The sequence below is a fragment of the Anomaloglossus baeobatrachus genome (assembly GCF_048569485.1).
Source record: "Anomaloglossus baeobatrachus isolate aAnoBae1 chromosome 5 unlocalized genomic scaffold, aAnoBae1.hap1 SUPER_5_unloc_9, whole genome shotgun sequence".
Classification (NCBI taxonomy): domain Eukaryota; kingdom Metazoa; phylum Chordata; class Amphibia; order Anura; family Aromobatidae; genus Anomaloglossus; species Anomaloglossus baeobatrachus.
This window is the reverse complement of record NW_027441813.1, coordinates 1,195,761-1,216,276: the sequence shown is the minus strand read 5'-3', so window position 1 is coordinate 1,216,276 and position 20,516 is coordinate 1,195,761. Positions and strand designations below refer to the sequence as shown.

Genomic DNA, 20,516 nt, shown 5'->3' with positions numbered 1-20,516 from the left:
ATTGCAGCGTGTACGGGCTGTGAGGTCAGCGGAGTTCACTCCAGCACTGGAGTCAGCTGATCTGAACTCAGCTGAACTCCAGCCTGCACACGCTGCGATGGATGCCGGGGGACATAGAACAAGTAAGGTCTAAGCCACATGGCGAGAAAAACAGTGCGAGTGGAGTGCGATAAAACATCGCATTCCACTCGGACCAATATTAGCCTGTGTGTCAGCACACATGAGCGATTATTTTCTCCACCCTAATTGGACCGAGAAAACAATCGCAGCATGCTACAACTGTAATGCAAGACTCTCTCTTTTACCCATTCAAGTGTATGTGGTGAGAGAAAAATCGCACTGCACTTGCGGTACATCGGTGGATTACGTAGGAGAGAGGGAGAGAAATCCCTCCCACCCCTCCTCAGTGCTGGCCCACCCCTCGAGTGCTGGACCGCCCCCCCGCAGCTGAGGTCTGCTCGCACAGTCGGACCTCAGTCACAGGGACACACGCATGACACTCAGCTCTGCTGTACTGAGCGTGAGCCGAGTGTAATGCGAGGGGATCGCAGTAATCCCCGTGTGGCCCCAGCCTGATCGGCCGACACTTGAGTCAGCTGATCTGAACTCAGCTGAACTCCTGTACACACAGCCCGCACACGGTCACATGTGACCGGCAGCAGGCAGCGACTGCTGTTAAGGCTACATTCACATGACCGTTCCATTTTTGCGGGCCACAAAAAAACGGTCCTTTTTTTCATGGATGCATCCTAGTGGCATCCGTGTGACATCTGCGTGCCTTCCGTTTTTTGCGGTCCGCAGCAAGAAAGATAAATAGATGAGTAGATATAGAGATGAATAGATAGATATAGAGACAGAGGGATAGAGGGATGAATGAATGAATGGATAGATAGATAGATAAGAAATACATATATAATGTCTTACCCCCTGCATATTCTAAGCTGGCACCCTTTTGTGACTTTCATGTGGCACTAAGGGGTGCTTAGCCTTGTTTTTAGCCAAAAAATAAATAAATAATAAAAAAAAATGACATGCGGTCCCCCTATCTTTTGTAGCCAGCTAGGGTAAAGCAAACGGCTGCAGCCTGCAAACCACAGCTGGCAGCTTCACCTTGGCTGGTAATCCAAAACAAAGGGCACCCCACGCTGTTGTTATTTTAAATTAAATAAATAATTTAAAACAAAAAACACGGGGTCCCCCAAAATTGGATCACCAGCCAAGGTAAAGCGGACACATACACACACTGTATATACGCGCACACATACACACACACTGTATATACGCGCACACATACACACACACTGTATATACGCGCACACACACTATCTTCCTCTGGCTGTGCAGAGCTGCTGCTGTCTCTGTGATTTCTCTCAGTGCACATCCACTGGGAAGAGGCAGGGAGGAGGGTGTGGGTGGAGAGCAGAGTGGGTGTATTAGACACAATGGGTGTGTTAGATAAGCTAGACACCGCCCTAGAGCCACAAAGAATTCTGGGACTTGTAGGAACTGAACACAGGAAGTCAGAGGAGAGATTACCCCATCAGAGCTGGAGCCAGCAATGAGCATGTGCTGCTAGTGCACAATAAAAGGTAATTTTGCTGAAAAAACATAATAGATGTGTTGAGAGGCACATATTAGCAAGATGTCACAGAAAAAAAAAAAAAATCAGTTTTGGTAACGGGACAACTTCTTTAAGGTTTTACTGAACTGCTTAAGAAGGATGCCGCAGAGCTGGGGTCGTAGAGTTTACTCTTCCACTGTGAATGATCACTGACAGTTGTGGGATCTAACAACCTGGAAGTTCCTTTTGGAGACATTAGGGACAGTTCCAAAAGTTTTAGTACTGGATTATATTAAAAAAAAAAACACTAATCTGCGGCTCTTCACTGTTTTAGGAAATAATAAAGGCAGCCACAGATTTGTTATAAGCACTATTTAAAGGGAAAGTCATCAAACACATAGAAACTGGGGGATATTACCCTCATAAAGTGTCAGCAGCAAATCCCCCCATAACAGTGCGTCATGACCAGATTCTTATGGTCTGAAAAATACGATAAGTTTAAAAAGAGAGAAAATGGTTCTTTCCCTCACCAATTCTTACTTGAGCACTTGTAGCTGATTTTTAAATAAAACCAGTTGAATTCTAGTACATCATGATGGCTTCTCCCATGTGACTCATCTGACAACAAGACCTGATTAATGATAAAAAAACATTTGGCAAATTCTGCAAGCAAGAATGGCTGCTCTGATCTGTTGGTTTTCTGATGTCGGCAAGACTTGATTTGCCAGTTGAACATTTCAATTATTCACAACATGAAAAAGGTTCCTTCCCTGTGCGGCTTCTTCACATGTTTAACAAGATCTGATTTCTGAGAATTACATTTTCTACAATCAGAACATAAAAATGGTTTATTTTGTGTGATCTTTTTGATGGTAAACAAGACCTGATTTCCTAGTAAAACATTTACCACATTCTGGGCATGAAAACGGCTTCTCCCCGTTGTGATTTATCTGATGTCTAACAAGGTGTGATTTGTGAATAAAACATTCCCCACACTCTGAACATGAAAATGGCTTCTCCCCTGTGTGATTTTTCTGATGTCTAACAAGGTCTGCTTTCCGAATAAAACATTCCCCACACTCTGAACATGAAAATGGCTTCTCCCCTGTGTGAATTTTCTGATGTCTAACAAGGTCTGCTTTCCGAATAAAACATTTCCCACACTCTGAACATGAAAATGGCTTCTCCCCTGTGTGAGTTCTTTGATGCCAAACAAGATCAGATTTCCAAATAAAACCTTTCCCACACTCTGAACATGAAAATGGCTTCTCCCCTGTGTGAATTTTCTGATGTGTAACAAGGTTTATTTTCTGAATAAAACCTTTCCCACATTCTGAACACGAAAATGGCTTCTCCCCTGTGTGAATTTTCTGATGTCTAACAAGGTGTGATTTCCGAATAAAACATTCCCCACACTCTGAACATGAAAATGGCTTCTCCCCTGCGTGATTTTTCTGATGTCTAACAAGGTCTGATTTCTGAATAAAACATTCCCCACACTCTGAACATGAAAATGGCTTCTCCCCTGTGTGAATTTTCTGATGTTTAACAAGGTCTGATTTCCGAATAAAACATTTCTTACACTCTGAACATGAAAATGGTTTCTCCCTTGTAGGAGCCGTTTCATGTTCCACATCCCTTCTGTAACTTTTATTTTGCTTACAATTCTGTGATAAATGGGAATTTTGGACTTGTTTGAAAAGATCTGATGATAGAGTTTTCCATGAAAGGACTGAAGGTATATCTGGGACAACAGCATGCTCCTCATATGTATAATGTGTAATACTTTCATCATCTGTTTTAAATTCTGAAGATATTAGACGTCCATCTGAACTCCTGATACAGTTATCGGCTATAAATAAAACACAATATTATTATTTTTTAATTATATAATTTTGAAAGTAGATTTATATTTTTAAACCATAACATCAGAAATTAAATTAGGAAACAAATTATTCTGAATCTGTTTTCCAATTTTGAGATCTAAGAATTACATCTTCGTTAATTCTGATCTCCCATTCCTAGCACCAGTTCTCTGGAATGTGCTACAGTAAATAATCTGATTGATTGTCGCAATGTGACTGTAGGATAATGAGTAATGAGGGACAGGGGGCTACTATACTTTCCGTCATGCTAGGAGACTTTAGGCTATCCCTAACCTCTGGATTACCCCTGAACGTGGAAGAAAGGGGCAGGAGTATGATGTAAATACAGATTAAGACAGATGGGAAAACCAAAATTCAGACACACTGCAAACTCCCAGAAATAAACAGTGAGATACTAAGGAGAAAAGCAAGAGAAGGAAGGCAGAAACAAAAAGACAACAAGGGTTAACACCACAACTGCTCACAGCAATAATGCACAACAACCACTAGTTTGTATCACAACACCTCACCAGACCTGTATAGGTAAACTATAGCTGGCATTAATGGAATTATCCAGCCAGCATATACAGAAGGGAAGCGAATGATACTGGCTCCCCTACAGCATGTAAACAAAGACACTAACAAGGAGCCCAGCAGAGAATAACTCTTGCTAGTCTTACTAAGTATGTGGTTCGATGCCTGCGTCTCCCTGCGCTGATCACAGATAACAGAGAAGTTAGCAAGCAAGAGTGCCAGAATGTGTAATTTCCACAGATCCTGATGCTGCCATGACAGTTGGCGATGCCTGCAAGCATCTCGTTGTGACATTGATCCACAACATAGACAATTTCAAAAAGGTTTTTTTTCGAAGATGAAAATATAATAGAGACAGAAGCCAAATATTTAATGGGCTTGTTCGGGACTGTAAGATTGATGGCCAATCCTTAGGCTTTGGAACCAAGCAGGTAGCATGGTCTTGCTGTCTGTGCAGGTATACATTAGCGCTCCAATTCATCAAGACCGGAGATGTACACTGAAAAATGACATCAGGGACTGGCGTGAGATTTCTGGCATAGGGAACGCCACAGTTTGTTATGAAGTAGAGAAGCGGTGACATCCCACCCGTCTTCTGGCCAAGCACTGTCCATTTTTGCGAAGCTGGTTAAAATTGGCGTGAAACCTCTAAAAGTCACACAATTTATTTTTATTTACATTTATTTTTTATTGACTGTAGAATGGCTATGACTTATAAATGTTTGGAATCAGTGGTACAAAACTATGTGGAGGAAATAGAGAATCATGGCTGTAAAGCCCCTGTCACACACAGATAAATCTGCGGCAGATCTGTGGTTGCAGTGAAATTGTGGACAATCAGTGCCAGGTCTGTGGCCGTGTAAAAATTGAACAATATGGCCATAATTTCACTGCAACCACAGATCTGCCAAAGATTTATCTCTATGTGTGACGGGGCCTTAAGGCACTAGAGTGTAAATAAGTGCTGAGAAAACAGTGCAATGTAAAAACAACAGCGGTCATCGTAATCAAAGTAAACAAGAGACTATAAAAATATAGCTCTGCAGTGCAGCCAGGCCAACCATCTGTCTTTATAAAATCCTTCTCCAGTCTTCTTTCGAAGCTTATTGAGTAATTCAGGGGGGGCAAAAAATGGGTTTTCAGGTTCCATCTGGTACCAACCATCAGTGGTGTATTTACTAGTGTCAAGACCAACATATTCCAAAAGCTCAAAAGGACCCATTTGGTAACGGACTTCCAATTTCATTGCAACATCCATGTCTTCCTTAGATGCATGACCTCGTTCATGAAGATGCACGAATTCCATTAGGTGTGGTACCAGAAGATGGTTAATAATGAACCCTGGAGTGTCCTTACATGACACAGGCGTCTTTCCTAGTGTTTAACTGAAGTCCATGAGAGAGTCAGAAGTCGTTTGGCTAGTCATTGGTGTTTTAATGACCTCCACCAGCTTCATCATTGGTACTGGATTAAAGAAATGCAGCCCTACGAACTGATCCTGCCTAGTTGTGGAGTTGGCTATGTCAATAAGAATGTGTTGCTGGCAAATATGGTGTGTTCTGATGCAAATTTGTCCAGTGTCTTGATTAGTGCATTTTTCCACTTCCAAGTTTTCTATTATGGCTTCCACCACCAGATCACTGCTGTGCACCACGGCCGCTGGGTCTGTGCTTGTGCTGAAGTTTGGGAGGGTTTTGCTGATGAATTGTGCAGCAGCCTCAGGCTTGTCCGCAAACATCTTCTTAGTGACCCTTTTCAAGCTGTCTACAATACTTTTTGCAGACTTTTTCAAGATGTCATCAGTCTGGTCCACTAAAACAACAGTGTGTCTGGTTGCTGCAGCTACCTGCGCTATCCCAGCACCTATCAGACCTCCTCCGATCACAGTCACGTGCTTGATAGTCAGATTATTCGCAGTGGCGAAGGCCATGGCGAGGCCATGTCTGCTTGTACTGCTGGGAGCTGAAGGACATACGAGTGATGTCAGCACAGCGCGCCATGATGATTTAGTCGCATAATCTTTTTTCACAACTCTGTGTTGCACAAAAAATTGATTGATAAGTGATTTCTGTCAGAATTCTGGCATTATTGCTTTGAAGAATCAGGGTCTAGGTGTCAAATCTCCTTCTGTAGGGGTCTCCATTCCTTCCAGGGTAGTTTGCCAGTAGTTCACATTCTCTAAAGCAATAATTTTATTAGATATTTTATGGTAGTTTAAAAATGTGGTATTTCAGTGTGCGGCTGTAGTCTTTTTTTCTATTATCTAGCTATATACACACACACACACACACACACACACACCAGCCTGTCTCCTCTTCAGCTTTAGACTCCTGCAATTAAGAGACCTTTGGTCACATGACGTGATGTCAAAAAGGTTCTTAAGCAGTCCTAATCGGCATATAAACACTGGGGCCGCTAGGAAAATGGGGGCCCTGTGAAATTGCCCAGTTTTCTCTCCCTTTTCCCTAATGCCAGTCCTGCATGCCAGCCTGTCTTCTGTTCAATTATTTTAGACTCCTGCAATTAAGAGACCTTTGGTTACATCATGTCACATGACTTCATCAGAGGTCCTTAAACAATCAACTTCTGAATACAACTGATGGTGACCGTAAAGGCCACTTTACACACAGATAAATCTGCGGCATATCTGTGGTTGCAGTGAAATTGTGGACAATCAGTGCCAGATTTGTGGCTGTGTACAAATGGAACAATATGTCCATGATTTCACTGCAACCACAGATCTGCCAAAGATTTATCTGTATGTGTAAAGTGGCCTTAAGAGACTGGGGTTCCTAAGAAATTGCACAGTTTGATTCCTCCCAATGCTGGCCCTGACTGTAACGAGGGCATATTTTTAGGGAAACAGAGTATTCATGAACCCTCTGCAGGTCTTTAAGTTGCCTTCATAACGACATAGAGAAGGGACTAGAAACAAACAGCAGAAGAAGCAGAAGCAAAGAAAATACAACTGAAAAAAACCAGAGCAGAAAGCCTAAAAATGTAAACACAAAATTAGTGCAGAAAGTACATGAGTAGATATCTCTTACAGGATAGAGCTGGAGGAATCACATCCTGAGGAACATCGGGGTCTTCTTGTTTACAGTCCTCTGGGAGAAGAGGACGGGGACATCTCTCTGGTGTTGTCCTCTTACTGGATAGACCTGGAGGAGACACATACAGGGGCTGAATTCATTCCTTACATACAGATAATTATAAGCCGTGTGTATTTAGTCCTGTCTATTACCTGGTGATGTGAGGGGCTGGGGATCCTCCATCATGGCGTCCTTGTACAGATCTTTGTGTCCTTCTAAATACTGCCACTCCTCCATGGAGAAATAGACGGTGACGTCCTGACACCTTATAGGAACCTGACACATACAATGATACCGTCACCCCCGATCCCTTCATAGCGTTACTGTATAATGTCCCAGCAGTGTCACCTCTCCAGTCAGCAGCTCAATCATCTTGTAGGTGAGTTCTAGGATCTTCTGGTCATTGATGTCCTCATGTATCGTGGGGTGAGGTGGAGGCCCCGTGATTGGGCTCAGGGGTCTTCCCCATCCCTCAGACACAGGGGCCTGACAGCGCTCACTAGAGGTCTTCTTCACTACTGTGTAATCCTGGTTATGGAGAGACACAGTAATAAATCTCACTCCAGACATTTCCAGAGTCCTCACCTCTCCAGTTCTGTCCATCTGTTATTCCCATAGATAAGAATGATGTAATGTGACGTCATCAGAATCTCTCACCTCTCCAGTAAGCCGGAAGAGGATCTCTAGGGTGAGGTGTAATATCCTCTCCGCCATCTTGTCCCTGTCCATATCCATCCTTCACGGGGCAATCAGGAGAATTCTCTTCTATAGAAGATCTCCACTGAGAGGATCCGATATTGTAGGGACCTGAATGGGGAGAAAAAAGGGGCCGAGGAGCGAGGGCAGAAAGGGGCCGGGGACTGAGGGCAGAAAGGGGCCAAGGACCGAGGGCAGAAAGGGGCCAAGGACCGAGGGCAGAAAGGGGCCGGGGACCGAGGGCAGAAAGGAGCCGAGGGCAGAAAGGAGCCGAGGACCGAGGGCAGACGGATTTCCTCACTTCCGGCCTCTCATAGTTGGGGCGTTTGTATCTATCAGAGGAAAAGGAACAAAAACCTCATTATTCATAGAAATCAGCGAGAGAAAAACATCAATAAAGTCTCAAAGCTGAAGGGGTTAATGCCGCCTGCCCCAGTAATGAGGAATCTCCACACACCTCCACCTGCAGAGCCGCACACTAGATATATAATACCCTGCACCTACCTCCACCTGCAGAGCCGCACACTAGATATATAATACCCTGCACCTACCTCCACCTGCAGAGCCGCACACTAGATATATAATACCCTGCACCTACCTCCACCTGCAGAGCCGCACACTAGATATATAATACCCTGCACCTACCTCCACCTGCAGAGCCGCACACTAGATATATATTACCCTGCACCTACCTCCACCTGCAGAGCCGCACACTAGATATATATTACCCTGCACCTACCTCCACCTGCAGAGCCGCACACTAGATATATAATACCCTGCACCTACCTCCACCTGCAGAGCCGCACACTAGATATATAATACCCTGCACCTACCTCCACCTGCAGAGCCGCACACTAGATATATAATAACCTGCACCTACCTCCACCTGCAGAGCCGCACACTAGATATATAATACCCTGCACCTACCTCCACCTGCAGAGCCGCACACTAGATATATAATACCCTGCACCTACCTCCTCCTGCAGAGCCGCACACTAGATATATAATACCCTGCACCTACCTCCACCTGCAGAGCCGCACACTAGATATATAATACCCTGCACCTACCTCCACCTGCAGAGCCGCACACTAGATATATAATACCCTGCACCTACCTCCACCTGCAGAGCCGCACACTAGATATATAATACCCTGCACCTACCTCCACCTGCAGAGCCGCACACTAGATATATAATACCCTGCACCTACCTCCACCTGCAGAGCCGCACACTAGATATATAATACCCTGCACCTACCTCCACCTGCAGAGCCGCACACTAGATATATAATACCCTGCACCTACCTCCACCTGCAGAGCCGCACACTAGATATATAATACCCTGCACCTACCTCCTCCTGCAGAGCCGCACACTAGATATATAATACCCTGCACCTACCTCCACCTGCAGAGCCGCACACTAGATATATAATACCCTGCACCTACCTCCACCTGCAGAGCCGCACACTAGATATATAATACCCTGCACCTACCTCCACCTGCAGAGCCGCACACTAGAGATATGGCTGCTCTGTGCTTACAGGACCTGTGATGATGTCACATGGAGGGGAGGAGTCAGGGTCACATGATCAGCTCCTCAGTGTATGCAGGACTCTGCTGTGCTGGTTGTCATGGTGCTGGATGAGGGGAAGTTTATGTGTGGGGTCAGGAGGGGTTTACAGTGTGGATGTAGCAGAGCCGTGTGTGTACGATGTGTACGGAGCGGAGCCATGTGTGTACGGAGCGGAGCCATGTGTGTACGAGGTGTACGGAGCAGAGCCGTGCGTGTACGAGGTGTACGGAGCGGAGCCGTGCGTGTACGAGGTGTACGGAGCGGAGCCGTGTGTGTACGAGGTGTACAGAGCAGAGCCGTGTGTGTACGAGGTGTACGGAGCGGAGCCGTGTGTGTACGAGGTGTACGGAGCAGAGCCGTGTGTGTACGAGGTGTACGGAGCGGAGCCGTGTGTGTACGAGGTGTACGGAGCAGAGCCGTGTGTGTACGAGGTGTACGGAGCAGAGCCGTGGGTGTACGAGGTGTACGGAGCAGAGCCGTGTGTGTACGAGGTGTACGGAGCAGAGCCGTGTGTGTACGAGGTGTGCGGAGCAGAGCCGAGTGTGTACGAGGTGTGCGGAGCAGAGCCGAGTGTGTACGAGGTGTGCGGAGCAGAGCCGAGTGTGTACGAGGTGTACGGAGCGGAGCCGTGTGTGTACGAGGTGTACGGAGCGGAGCCGTGTGTGTACGAGGTGTGCGGAGCGGAGCCGTGTGTATGAGGTGTGCGGAGCAGAGCCGAGTGTGTACGAGGTGTGCGGAGCGGAGCCGTGTGTATGAGGTGTGCGGAGCAGAGCCGAGTGTGTACGAGGTGTGCGGAGCAGAGCCGAGTGTGTACGAGGTGTACGGAGCAGAGCCGCATGTGTACGAGGTGTACGGAGCGGAGCCGCGTGTGTACGAGGTGTACAGAGCAGAGTCGTGTGTGTACGAGGTGTACGGAGCAGAGTCGTGTGTGTACGAGGTGTACAGAGCAGAGTCGTGTGTGTACGAGGTGTACGGAGCGGAGTCGTGTGTGTACGAGGTGTACGGAGCGGAGCCGCGTGTGTACGAGGTGTACGGAGCGGAGCCGCGTGTGTACGAGGTGTACGGAGCAGAGCCGCGTGTGTACGAGGTGTACAGAGCAGAGTCGTGTGTGTACGAGGTGTACGGAGCAGAGTCGTGTGTGTACGAGGTGTGCGGAGCGGAGTCGTGTAGGGACTTTCCCAAAAAAGATCGTAACTGCGCCATTGAGAACCATGGTCTTGGATTCTGTGAAGGGCTCACAAAGTGAGGTAATGGAGGCTGTAGGGAGACAGGAGACTGAAAGCCGTGGACGGACATGGAGCAGATATCCTGGAAAACCTGGGACGAGTAGCAGAGGCACTACCAGTCACAGGCATACAGCAGAAGTCCTGAAGACTGCAGACAGGCTGCAGAGGTACTGACACCCACAGGCAGACAGGTAACTGAGGTATTGGAAGCTGCAGACGTCCTGGAGACCTCAGACAGGTGCAGACATACTGGAAGCCACAGGCAGATTGGTAGCTGAGGTGCTGGAGGCCACAGATAGTCTGGAGATGTTCTGGAGACTGCAGACAGGTCGCTCTGCACAGACTAATAGTCCTAATACCAGGACACGGGTGTGTATCTTGGTAGTCTTATATAGGCCAGTTAAGCTCAGCACATGGAGCGTGTCCGGCTACTTACAAAGCCCAACATGGAGCACAGGAAAGTTTAGCAGATCGGGGGAAGGGAGCAGATTTTGAAGGATTCTCTTTCTCTGAACAGAAGGCCATTGTAATGCTAAACTAATTGGAGGAGGATCGTAATTTGGAAGAATTGGTCGGGGATCATGATGTAAAATCTAAGGTCTCAAACCCTCATTATTATCCAGTAACATCTCGTATACCATCATTAGACATGATTCAGAATTTGGTAGAAAAGGACCTATTGGCTCTGCACCGTTATGTTTCCTGCAATAACAGTAAGGCTAAGGACACACGGCGAGTAAAACGGAGAGTGGAATGTGATAAAAAAATCGCTTTCCACTCGGACCAATGTTACTCTATGGAGCAGCTCCCATGAGCAATTTTTTTCTCAGCCCTAATCGGACCGAAAAAACAATTGCAGCATTCTGTGGTTGGAATCTGATTCGTTTTCACTCGCACCCATAAAAGTTTATGGGTGTGAGAGAAACATCGCATTGCACTCGCTTCACAACGGAGTGCAGTGCGATATACACATCAGCTGACAAGGGAAAAGATAGGGAGATAAGTCCCTCCCTCTCCTCCGCAGCGCCTGTCCCTCTTCCCCGCAGCTGTGCTGCGATCGCAGGATAGCATCACAGTGGCATCACACTCAGCTTACACTCCAGCAGAGCGGGAGCCAAGTGTCATGCAATGCAATCGCATTAATGCTCATGTGACCCCAGCCTTAAAAGTTATATAATTTAACCAAAAATTAGTATAATGCCATTCGTGAACTAAAAAATAACAACTGCATCTGACCAGACCTGCAAACCACAAGGAGTGAGGGTTACCATCGTGATTTTCATGTATATAGTTAATCAAGCGGTTGGAGCCTTTTTTCGTGGTGATGGAATTATAGTGTTGTTTGAACCGTATACATATAATGGTCTAATAGTCTGTTAAAAATATATATCTTAAATATATTTTTCTTTAAATACGTATTAAGACGCATGAGTAATAGACTTCAAAAAATGTAAAAATAAATGTATTTTATATTGAGTAGAAATGATTGACAAAAATAGAACAATTCATTAGTTCAGTTACAGAAATGAAAAATAGTATTCTTCGTTAGCTTACGTGAGGAGTTCAATAATAGTCCATTTCTTTACTAAATCAGTAGAAGTCTTATTCTTCATTCATCTTTCCCTGGATCCTGAATGGGTAAGGGAATGCTGGAGACATGTCATCATGTGTTGCTTCATCTTGGATGGGTGGATGGTTTAGGGCTCAGCAGCTTCGACATGGGTCCTTCTGCAGGGACGATTCCCCTCTGCCTCCAGACCCTTCCCCTCCGAGAAGTGTCATGTTATATATGCAGCAGTTCAAATCCATATAGGGAGATTCTGCTGTACACATGATGTAAGCCTCCAATATAGACAGGACTGTCAGCATATATACTCAATATGTCCTAATATTATATATTAATATAAGTTTAGCTAGCTGTATTAATAATATTTAATGTTTTTTTTTAATTAATTGTGACGGGATCCTTCTCCCATATCACACAATCAACAGAGCGAGAGATGGCTGTACAATCCAAAGAGCATTTATGCCAAGCAAATCAAATGGTCCATAACATAATCCACAAAACAGAGGGTAAAATTGTCCAGTAATGGCATAAATGTCCAGGGAATCAGTCACAATCCTCCAGCATTCCGTTTCCAGGCAAATGGGGGTTTCTCACAGTCTCTCTGGCATGCTGGCTGTGACGGGGGTGTACAACAGAGCAAAGGATGGACGAGGCCGAGGGACGATCCAACAGGTTTATTAACAGGAATGCAAGAACAGCACACGATAAGTCAACGTAAAACAGATTCGGGGGCCCTTCCCGACAATCCTCGGACCGGATTACAAAGCAATCGTCCTTACAGTAGTCCAAAGAGTTCCACACAATCCCACGGGCCGCCACACAGGCCTAGCTCCGTCCGTGTCCACAGCCACACAGGCTGGAGCTCCTGCTCCCTTCAAGTTTCAGCTCACTCTGCCTGAATCTCCCAGGTAAGCAGAGTTTACACTAGTTGGACTCTAGGCCCACCTCCCCCTACTCCCAGGGATGGAAGTGCCTCAAGAGGATATAACCTTGCATTTTAGGGGGGTGATTACCTACAACAATAGAAATGTACACAGAAGTAGTTCAAATAAGACAATGAACCCAGCTTGAAATAGGAATCTGTACAGCATATACAGTGAGAGGGTAAATTACATCTTCACAATCCCTCCCCCTCCCAACTTGTGTACGTACTAGGGACCTCTACAGGTCACTGGTTAAGTACACACAGGCAGAGCGTTACTTACATGTGGCTTCATGCAGCCACGAATTGGCATCGTAGCTCTCCCACATCATTGCCCAGGAGAACAGCTGCAGGCAGACCACCCATCACCCCAAACACACATCGCCTGACCCCAAAACCAAAGCTCAGATCCACAGTGGCTGTGGGAATAGTCCTCCATTGTCCACCAGCCAGTTCAATGACAATCCCAGGTCCTCTATGGATTGCCTCAGGCCGAACCACTCGGGGATCAGCCAGTGTGAGGAAAGCACCCGAGTCACAAAATCCAACAAGTCTCTGTCCATCCAGCACAACCTCCTGCAAGTGCTTACCTCGATGAGCAGAAGTCGTCATAACTGCAGGTCGCACCCCGTAAACTCCTGGTGGTGCAACATGGGCTGAGTCACTAGGCCAGTCCTCACATAGCGGTGCCACATCTTCCTCCATGGCGCTGGGCTGTAAATAATTAACAATCCGATTGGGCGCAGGATCAGTCCTCATTTGAACAGCTGGGCAGGAGACTTGCCGATGCCCTGGCTGTCCACATTGATAGCATCTGAGCTGGGTCTCCCTCCATCCAAGGCGTCCTCTTGGGTAAGGGGTAGGGGAACTTGGAGGCCGGCTCCCACCTGAAGGTGCTGTAGGGGTTTGAGGATGATTCCTCCATGGCCTGGCTGGGCATGAGGCCTGCAAATGCCCGGGATGCCTACAAACATAACACCTGCGCTCTGTTACTTCCTCTCCCCGGCGTATTCCAGAAAGTGCAGTAGAAGCAACTGGAGGCACATTAACACGGGTATCAACATGTGGTGGCTTAGAGGAACGGGGAACAATGGGGACAGAATAACTGGGGGCATCCGGTGTTGTGGAGCTGTTAGGCGTCTCTCCATCCTCCAACAGAACCCTCCACTGAGGCTTGATGGTGAGCACCTCATCAGCTAGAGCAGCAGCTTCCTCCACTGTCGCTGGTTTTCTCTCACGCACCCATTCCCGGATCTCAGCGGGGCACTTGAAGTAAAACTGCTCTTTTAGGAGGACCTGGAGGACGGTCTCCAAGGTTAAGGCCTCCTCTGCCTCCAACCAACGATGCCACAGATGTTTGAGTTTGTGGGCATACATCTTGAAGGACACTTCCTCATCACATGCTAGAGTATGGAACTGAGTCCTGTAAGTGTCTGGCGTTACAGCATAATGTTCTAGAATAGTCTGTTTAATATCCGCATACTCACAGTTCCACCGATGGTCCATAGCTCTATAGGCTGCAGCAGCTCCACCCTCTAAGAGCCCAACCAGATGCCGGACGCGCTCCCTTTCTGGGACTTCCATTAATCGACACTGATGCTCAAAGTCCTGGAAGAAGCCCTCAATGTCACCAGCAGCCTCATTAAACTGCTTGAAGTCTTTGCGGGACACTCTGGGAAGTTCCCTCATGATGGGTGCTGGGGTTACAGTCTGTCTGGAACCTCTCGCGGCTTCCACAGCGAGCTGCTTATCCAGCAATGCCATCTCCTCCATCCTGCGCTCCTTCTCTTCAGCTCCACGCATGGCCTCCCTCTTATCTTCTATGGTGGCCTCATCTCCAAGCAGTGCCATCTTTTCCTTGTACCACACAACCCATTGACTTTTTTGGGTATTCACCTCCGGCTCCCGTCTTTGCTCCCCTTGCTGTGGAAATTGTTCCTCGGTGCCATCTTGCAGGCAAGCGTGTTCCAATGCCTCAATTAGTTGCTCCTTAGAGAGTCCTTTGTAGCCGACACCTAATTCACGGGCCTTTGTTTGTAGACTCGCCACAGTCCAGTTCCTGTATCCTGAGGTTCTGGTTTCAGACGTCGATTGGCTGTTGTCCTCCAGTCTCTTCTGCTCTGATCCCGCCGCTGCCAACCAGTTTGTGACGGGGGTGTACAACAGAGCAAAGGATGGACGAGGCCGAGGGACGATCCAACAGGTTTATTAACAGGAATGCAAGAACAGCACACGATAAGTCAACGTAAAACAGATTCGGGGGCCCTTCCCGACAATCCTCGGACCGGATTACAAAGCAATCGTCCTTACAGTAGTCCAAAGAGTTCCACACAATCCCACGGGCCGCCACACAGGCCTAGCTCCGTCCGTGTCCACAGCCACACAGGCTGGAGCTCCTGCTCCCTTCAAGTTTCAGCTCACTCTGCCTGAATCTCCCAGGTAAGCAGAGTTTACACTAGTTGGACTCTAGGCCCACCTCCCCCTACTCCCAGGGATGGAAGTGCCTCAAGAGGATATAACCTTGCATTTTAGGGGGGTGATTACCTACAACAATAGAAATGTACACAGAAGTAGTTCAAATAAGACAATGAACCCAGCTTGAAATAGGAATCTGTACAGCATATACAGTGAGAGGGTAAATTACATCTTCACACTGGCCGCAGCCTCAGCTTTTCCCTGCCAGAGGATCAATCTTCTTCCTTCTAGTTCTCAAACAGACTGACTGAATCTCCCTGGTAAACAAAGAGGTTACAGTAGGTGGACTCTAGGCCCACCTTCACCCACACCCAGGGACGGAAGTTCCTCAAGAGGCTGTAACCTTGCACTTACTTACAAAACAATACAATGTACACACAAGCAGTACAAATAATGGACAATGAACCAAGCTTAAAATAGGAATCTGTACAGCAAGATACACTTCCCCCCATATCCCACCATCACAACCTCTCCCTTCTTCTGAATAAGTGAGTATGCCATGAGGTCTACACATATCTCTGGCCATCTCACTTAAGTCCATGTTGCTCAGCTGTGGATAGTATATGGTTCTACTTGCTGGGACAGTCCATCAGCATTCTGGTGTTGGCTTCCACGCTTGTATTGGATGGAGAAGCTGTAGGTAGTCCCTTGTACAGCGATAGGGTTGGAAGGACAAGCTTCCCTTTTTGTCCTCCTTTACTCCAACTGTGTTTCCTGCACCCACAAATCGGCATTGTAGATCTCCCACATCATTTCCTAGGAGAATATCTGCAGGCAGGCTGCTCATCACCCCAACCACACATTGCTTGACTCCAAAGCCAAAGTCCAGATTCACAGTCGCCTTTGGGATATTCCTCCTTTGTCCTCCAGCCAATTCAATAACAATCCCTGGTCCATGATGTATCACCTCTGGCCGAGCCACTCGGGGATCAACTATTGTGAGAAATGCCCTGGAGTCACAAAATCCAATGACTCTCTGTCCATCCAGCACAACCTCCTGTAAGTGCTTACTTTGATGGTAGTTCGGCTGTAGAGAATGAACAGGTCAATTTGGTGCAAGGTCATTACTTAAACGACCAGCAGGGCAAGTGTTTTGCAAATGCCCAGGTTGCCCACATCGATAACATCTCCTCTGCGTCGTACTCCTTCCAATGTGCATTCTGGAGAAGGCAGTAGGAGAACCTGGTGACAAAGGCCGGAGACCATACACTCCAACAGCGGCATCTATGGTGCAGGCGTCAGTGGTACACTCCGGTGGAGGTGGTAGTAACTCTTCCTCAGGAAATATGGAGTGCACAAAATGTACCGGACGAGATGTAGGTGTGTGGGGGTCCCTCCGAATCCTTGTGGGACAATTGGATTGCAGCTGCCTAGGTTGCCCGCACCCATAACATCTCCTCTCTGTAATTTCCTCAGGGCGTGGTCAGAACTGTTGGGGCCCAGAATCGTGAGCCGTGGTTGTCATTGGCCTGCAGCTGCGTGGAGGGGCAGATATAATTGGAGAGGGCCGAGGAGCAGGAGAAGGCTGTGGCTTATTGTCCAGAAGCCCCCTCTATAGTGGTCAGATAGTAAGGGCCTCATCAGTCAGGGCTCCAGCTCTATCCAAGGGGCACGGCTTGCGCTCTCTGACCCATTCCCATAATTCTGAGGGACACTTGTAAAGAAATTGTTCTATAAGAAATACCTGCATAACGTCTTCCACAGTGAAAGTATCTTCCGCTTCCAGCCATCTTCGACATTCCTGGGACATCTTATGGGCATACATCCTAAACGATCCCCACGTGGTGCATGGGAGGTCTTGGAACTGTGCCCTATGTGAGTCTGGGGTGATGGCATGGAAATCCAGGATAGTCCGTTTTACAATGTTATAATCCCGGTTCCGCTGTGAGTCAATGGTGCGATAAGCCTCTGCCAGGCTTCCATTCAGGAGTCCCACTAACAAACGCCTCCAGCCAGAGTGGGGAACCTCCATCATGACACACTGCTGCTCAAAGTCCTTGAAGAACCCTTCCACATCTCCAGAAGCCTCATCAAATGGCTTGAAGTCCGCCCGGGTGATCAGTACAGGCTCCCGGATCGCTGAGTTTACACTCCAACTCACATTACTCCCTTTGTCAGACTCCATTCTTTCTTGTCTCCGCTGTGCTCGGCGAGCAGCCTGCTCCGTATATTCCTGAGATACACCGGGGCCAAGAGCTGCCATTTTTTCTTCAAACCGCACCACCCACTGACTTTTTGGAGCAGGGTTCCCCGTCCCCAATGTTTGTCCGTCAGACATCTGGGAGGAGGTGGACTGGCTCGCATCAACCAGTAGATCAATTAAGGCCTCTTTACTCAGTCCCTGGTAGCTCAGGCCCAGATCTCTGGCTATCTCCTGTAGACTGGATACGGTCCAGTCTCTGTACTCACTCTGTGGGTGGATCTCCATTGGGCTGTGCTCTGTTGATCCCACCACTGCCACCTGTTGTCACGGGGTTCTTCTCCTATATCACACATTCAACAGAGCGAGAGATGGCTGTACAATACAAAAAGCATTTATTCCAAGCAAATCAAATGGTCCATAACATAATCCACAAAACAGAGGGTAAAATTGTCCATTAATGGCATAAATGTCCAGGGAATCAGTCACAATCCTCCAGCAGTCCTTTTCCAGGCAAATGGGGGTTTCTCACAGTCTCTCTGGCATGCTGGCCGCAGCCTCAGCTTTTTCCTGCCAGAGGTTCAATCTTCCTTCTAGTTCTCAAACAGACTGACTGAATCTCCCTGGTAAGCAAAGAGGTTACAGTAGGTGGACTCTAGGCCCACCTTCACCCACACCCAGGGACGGAAGTTCCTCAAGAGGCTGTAACCTTGCACTTACTTACAAACAATACAATGTACACACAAGCAGTACAAATAATGGACAATGAACCAAGCTTAAAATAGGAATCTGTACAGCAAGATACACTTCCCCCATATCCCACCATCACACTCAATATGTCCTATTATAATGGGTATGATAGCTAGATGTATTAATAATATTTAATGTTTTTACAGTACACGTCGCGCACACACGGCTCCGCTCCGTACACCTCGTACACACACGGCTCTGCTCCGTACACCTCATACACACACGGCTCTGCTCCGTACACCTCGTACACACACGGCTCCGCTCCGTACACCTCGTACACACACGGCTCTGATCTGTACACCTCGTACACACACGGCTCCGCTCCGTACACCTCGTACACACACGGCTCCGCTCCATACACCTCGTACACACACGGCTCCGCTCCGTACTCCTCGTACACACACACGGCTCCGCTCCGTACACCTCATACACATACGGCTCCGCTCCGTACACCTCGTACACACACGGCTCCGCTCCGTACAGCTTGTACACACACGGCTCCGCTCCGTACACCTCGTACACACACGGCTCCGCTCCGTACACCTCGTACACACACGGCTCTGATCCGTACACCTCGTACACACACGGCTCTGCTCCGTACACCTCGTACACACACGGCTCCGCTCCGTACACCTCGTACACACACGGCTCCGTTCCGTACACCTCGTCCACACGGCTCCGCTCCGTACACCTCGTACACACACGGCTCCGCTCCGTACACCTCGTACACACACGGCTCCGTTCCGTACACCTGGTCCACACGGCTCCGCTCCGTACACCTCGTACACACACAGCTCCGCTCCGTACACCTCGTACACACACGGCTCTGCTCCGTACACCTCGTACACACACGGCTCCGCTCCGTACACCTCGTACACACACGGCTCTGCTCCGTACACCTCGTACACACGTGGCTCCACTCCGTACACCTCGTGCACACACGGCTCTGCTCCGTACACCTCGTACACACACGGCTCCACTCCGTACACCTCGTACACACACGGCTCCGCTCCGTGCACCTCGTACACACACGGCTCCGCTCCGTACACCTCGTACACACACGGCTCCGCTCCGTACACCTCGTACACACACGGCTCTGCTACATCCACACTGTAAACCCCTCCTGACCCCACACATAAACTTCCCCTCATCCAGCACCATGACAACCAGCACAGCAGAGTCCTGCATACACTGAGGAGCTGATCATGTGACCCCTGACTCCTCCCCTCCATGTGACATCATCACAGGTCCTGGAAGCACAGAGCAGCCATATATCTAGTGTGCGGCTCTGCAGGAGGAGGTAGGTGCAGGGTCTCTATTATTTTGGGGTCATCATCATTATCATTAACCCCTTCATGTCCAGTTCCAGACCAGTTTACTCCGGTTCTTGATCAGGCACATGTTCATATTAGAAAGGGAGGAGCCAGCACTGCTTGATCAGACATGTCAGATGGGAGATAAATCCCCTCCCCCGGTCCTCCCCACCCATCTGGCCAAAGTGCCCCCCACACACCCTCCCCATACTGATAATCTAAGATGGTGGCTGCACGCTGCATTCATCCTCCTCCTCTGATTTCTGTCACATGTGACATGTCAGATGTGACAGAAATGTCCTTCCCAGGTCCAGCTAAGTCACCCCCTGTCACTCCCCGGTCCTCCCCCGGTCTCCTGATACCAGCTGCTGCTCCTTCCTCGCGATCCCTACTCATCTTCTGAAAAATATCGGCTGCATACGCAGAGCGGTTCTATCCCCAGGGCTTGATGCCAGGTGACATTACACAGCTGGTATCAACCCCATTTATTACCCTGTTTGCCACCGCACCAGGGCAACGAGATGAGCCAGAGTGAAGTGCCAGGATTGGTACATCTAATGGATGCGCCACTGCTGGGACGGCTGCAGTCTGCTATTTTTAGGCTGGGAAGGGCCAAATAACCATGACCCTTCCCACCCTGAGAATACCAGACGCCAACTGTCAGCTTCACCTTGGCTGGTGATCCAATTTGGGGGGAACCCATTTTTTTTAATTATTATTTCTCATAATTTAGAAAAAAAAACAGCGTGGGGTGCCCTCTGTTTTGGATTACCAGCCAAGGTGAAGCTGCCAACTGTGATCTGC

At 48.0% G+C, this 20,516-nt stretch overlaps 1 protein-coding gene across 1 annotated transcript in view; it reads right to left on the bottom strand.

Moving 5' to 3' along the window:
* Positions 1-1,204: 1,204 nt before the first annotated feature.
* The window catches only part of LOC142259342 (uncharacterized), a gene marked incomplete at its 5' end in the record, with an annotated part of 71,414 nt that continues 52,102 nt past the window's right edge, over positions 1,205-20,516 (bottom strand). Inside the window, one exon of the mRNA XM_075331806.1 lies at positions 1,205-3,116. Within this exon, the coding sequence (XP_075187921.1) occupies positions 2,410-3,116 (707 nt within the window). The remainder of the gene's footprint in view (positions 3,117-20,516) is intronic.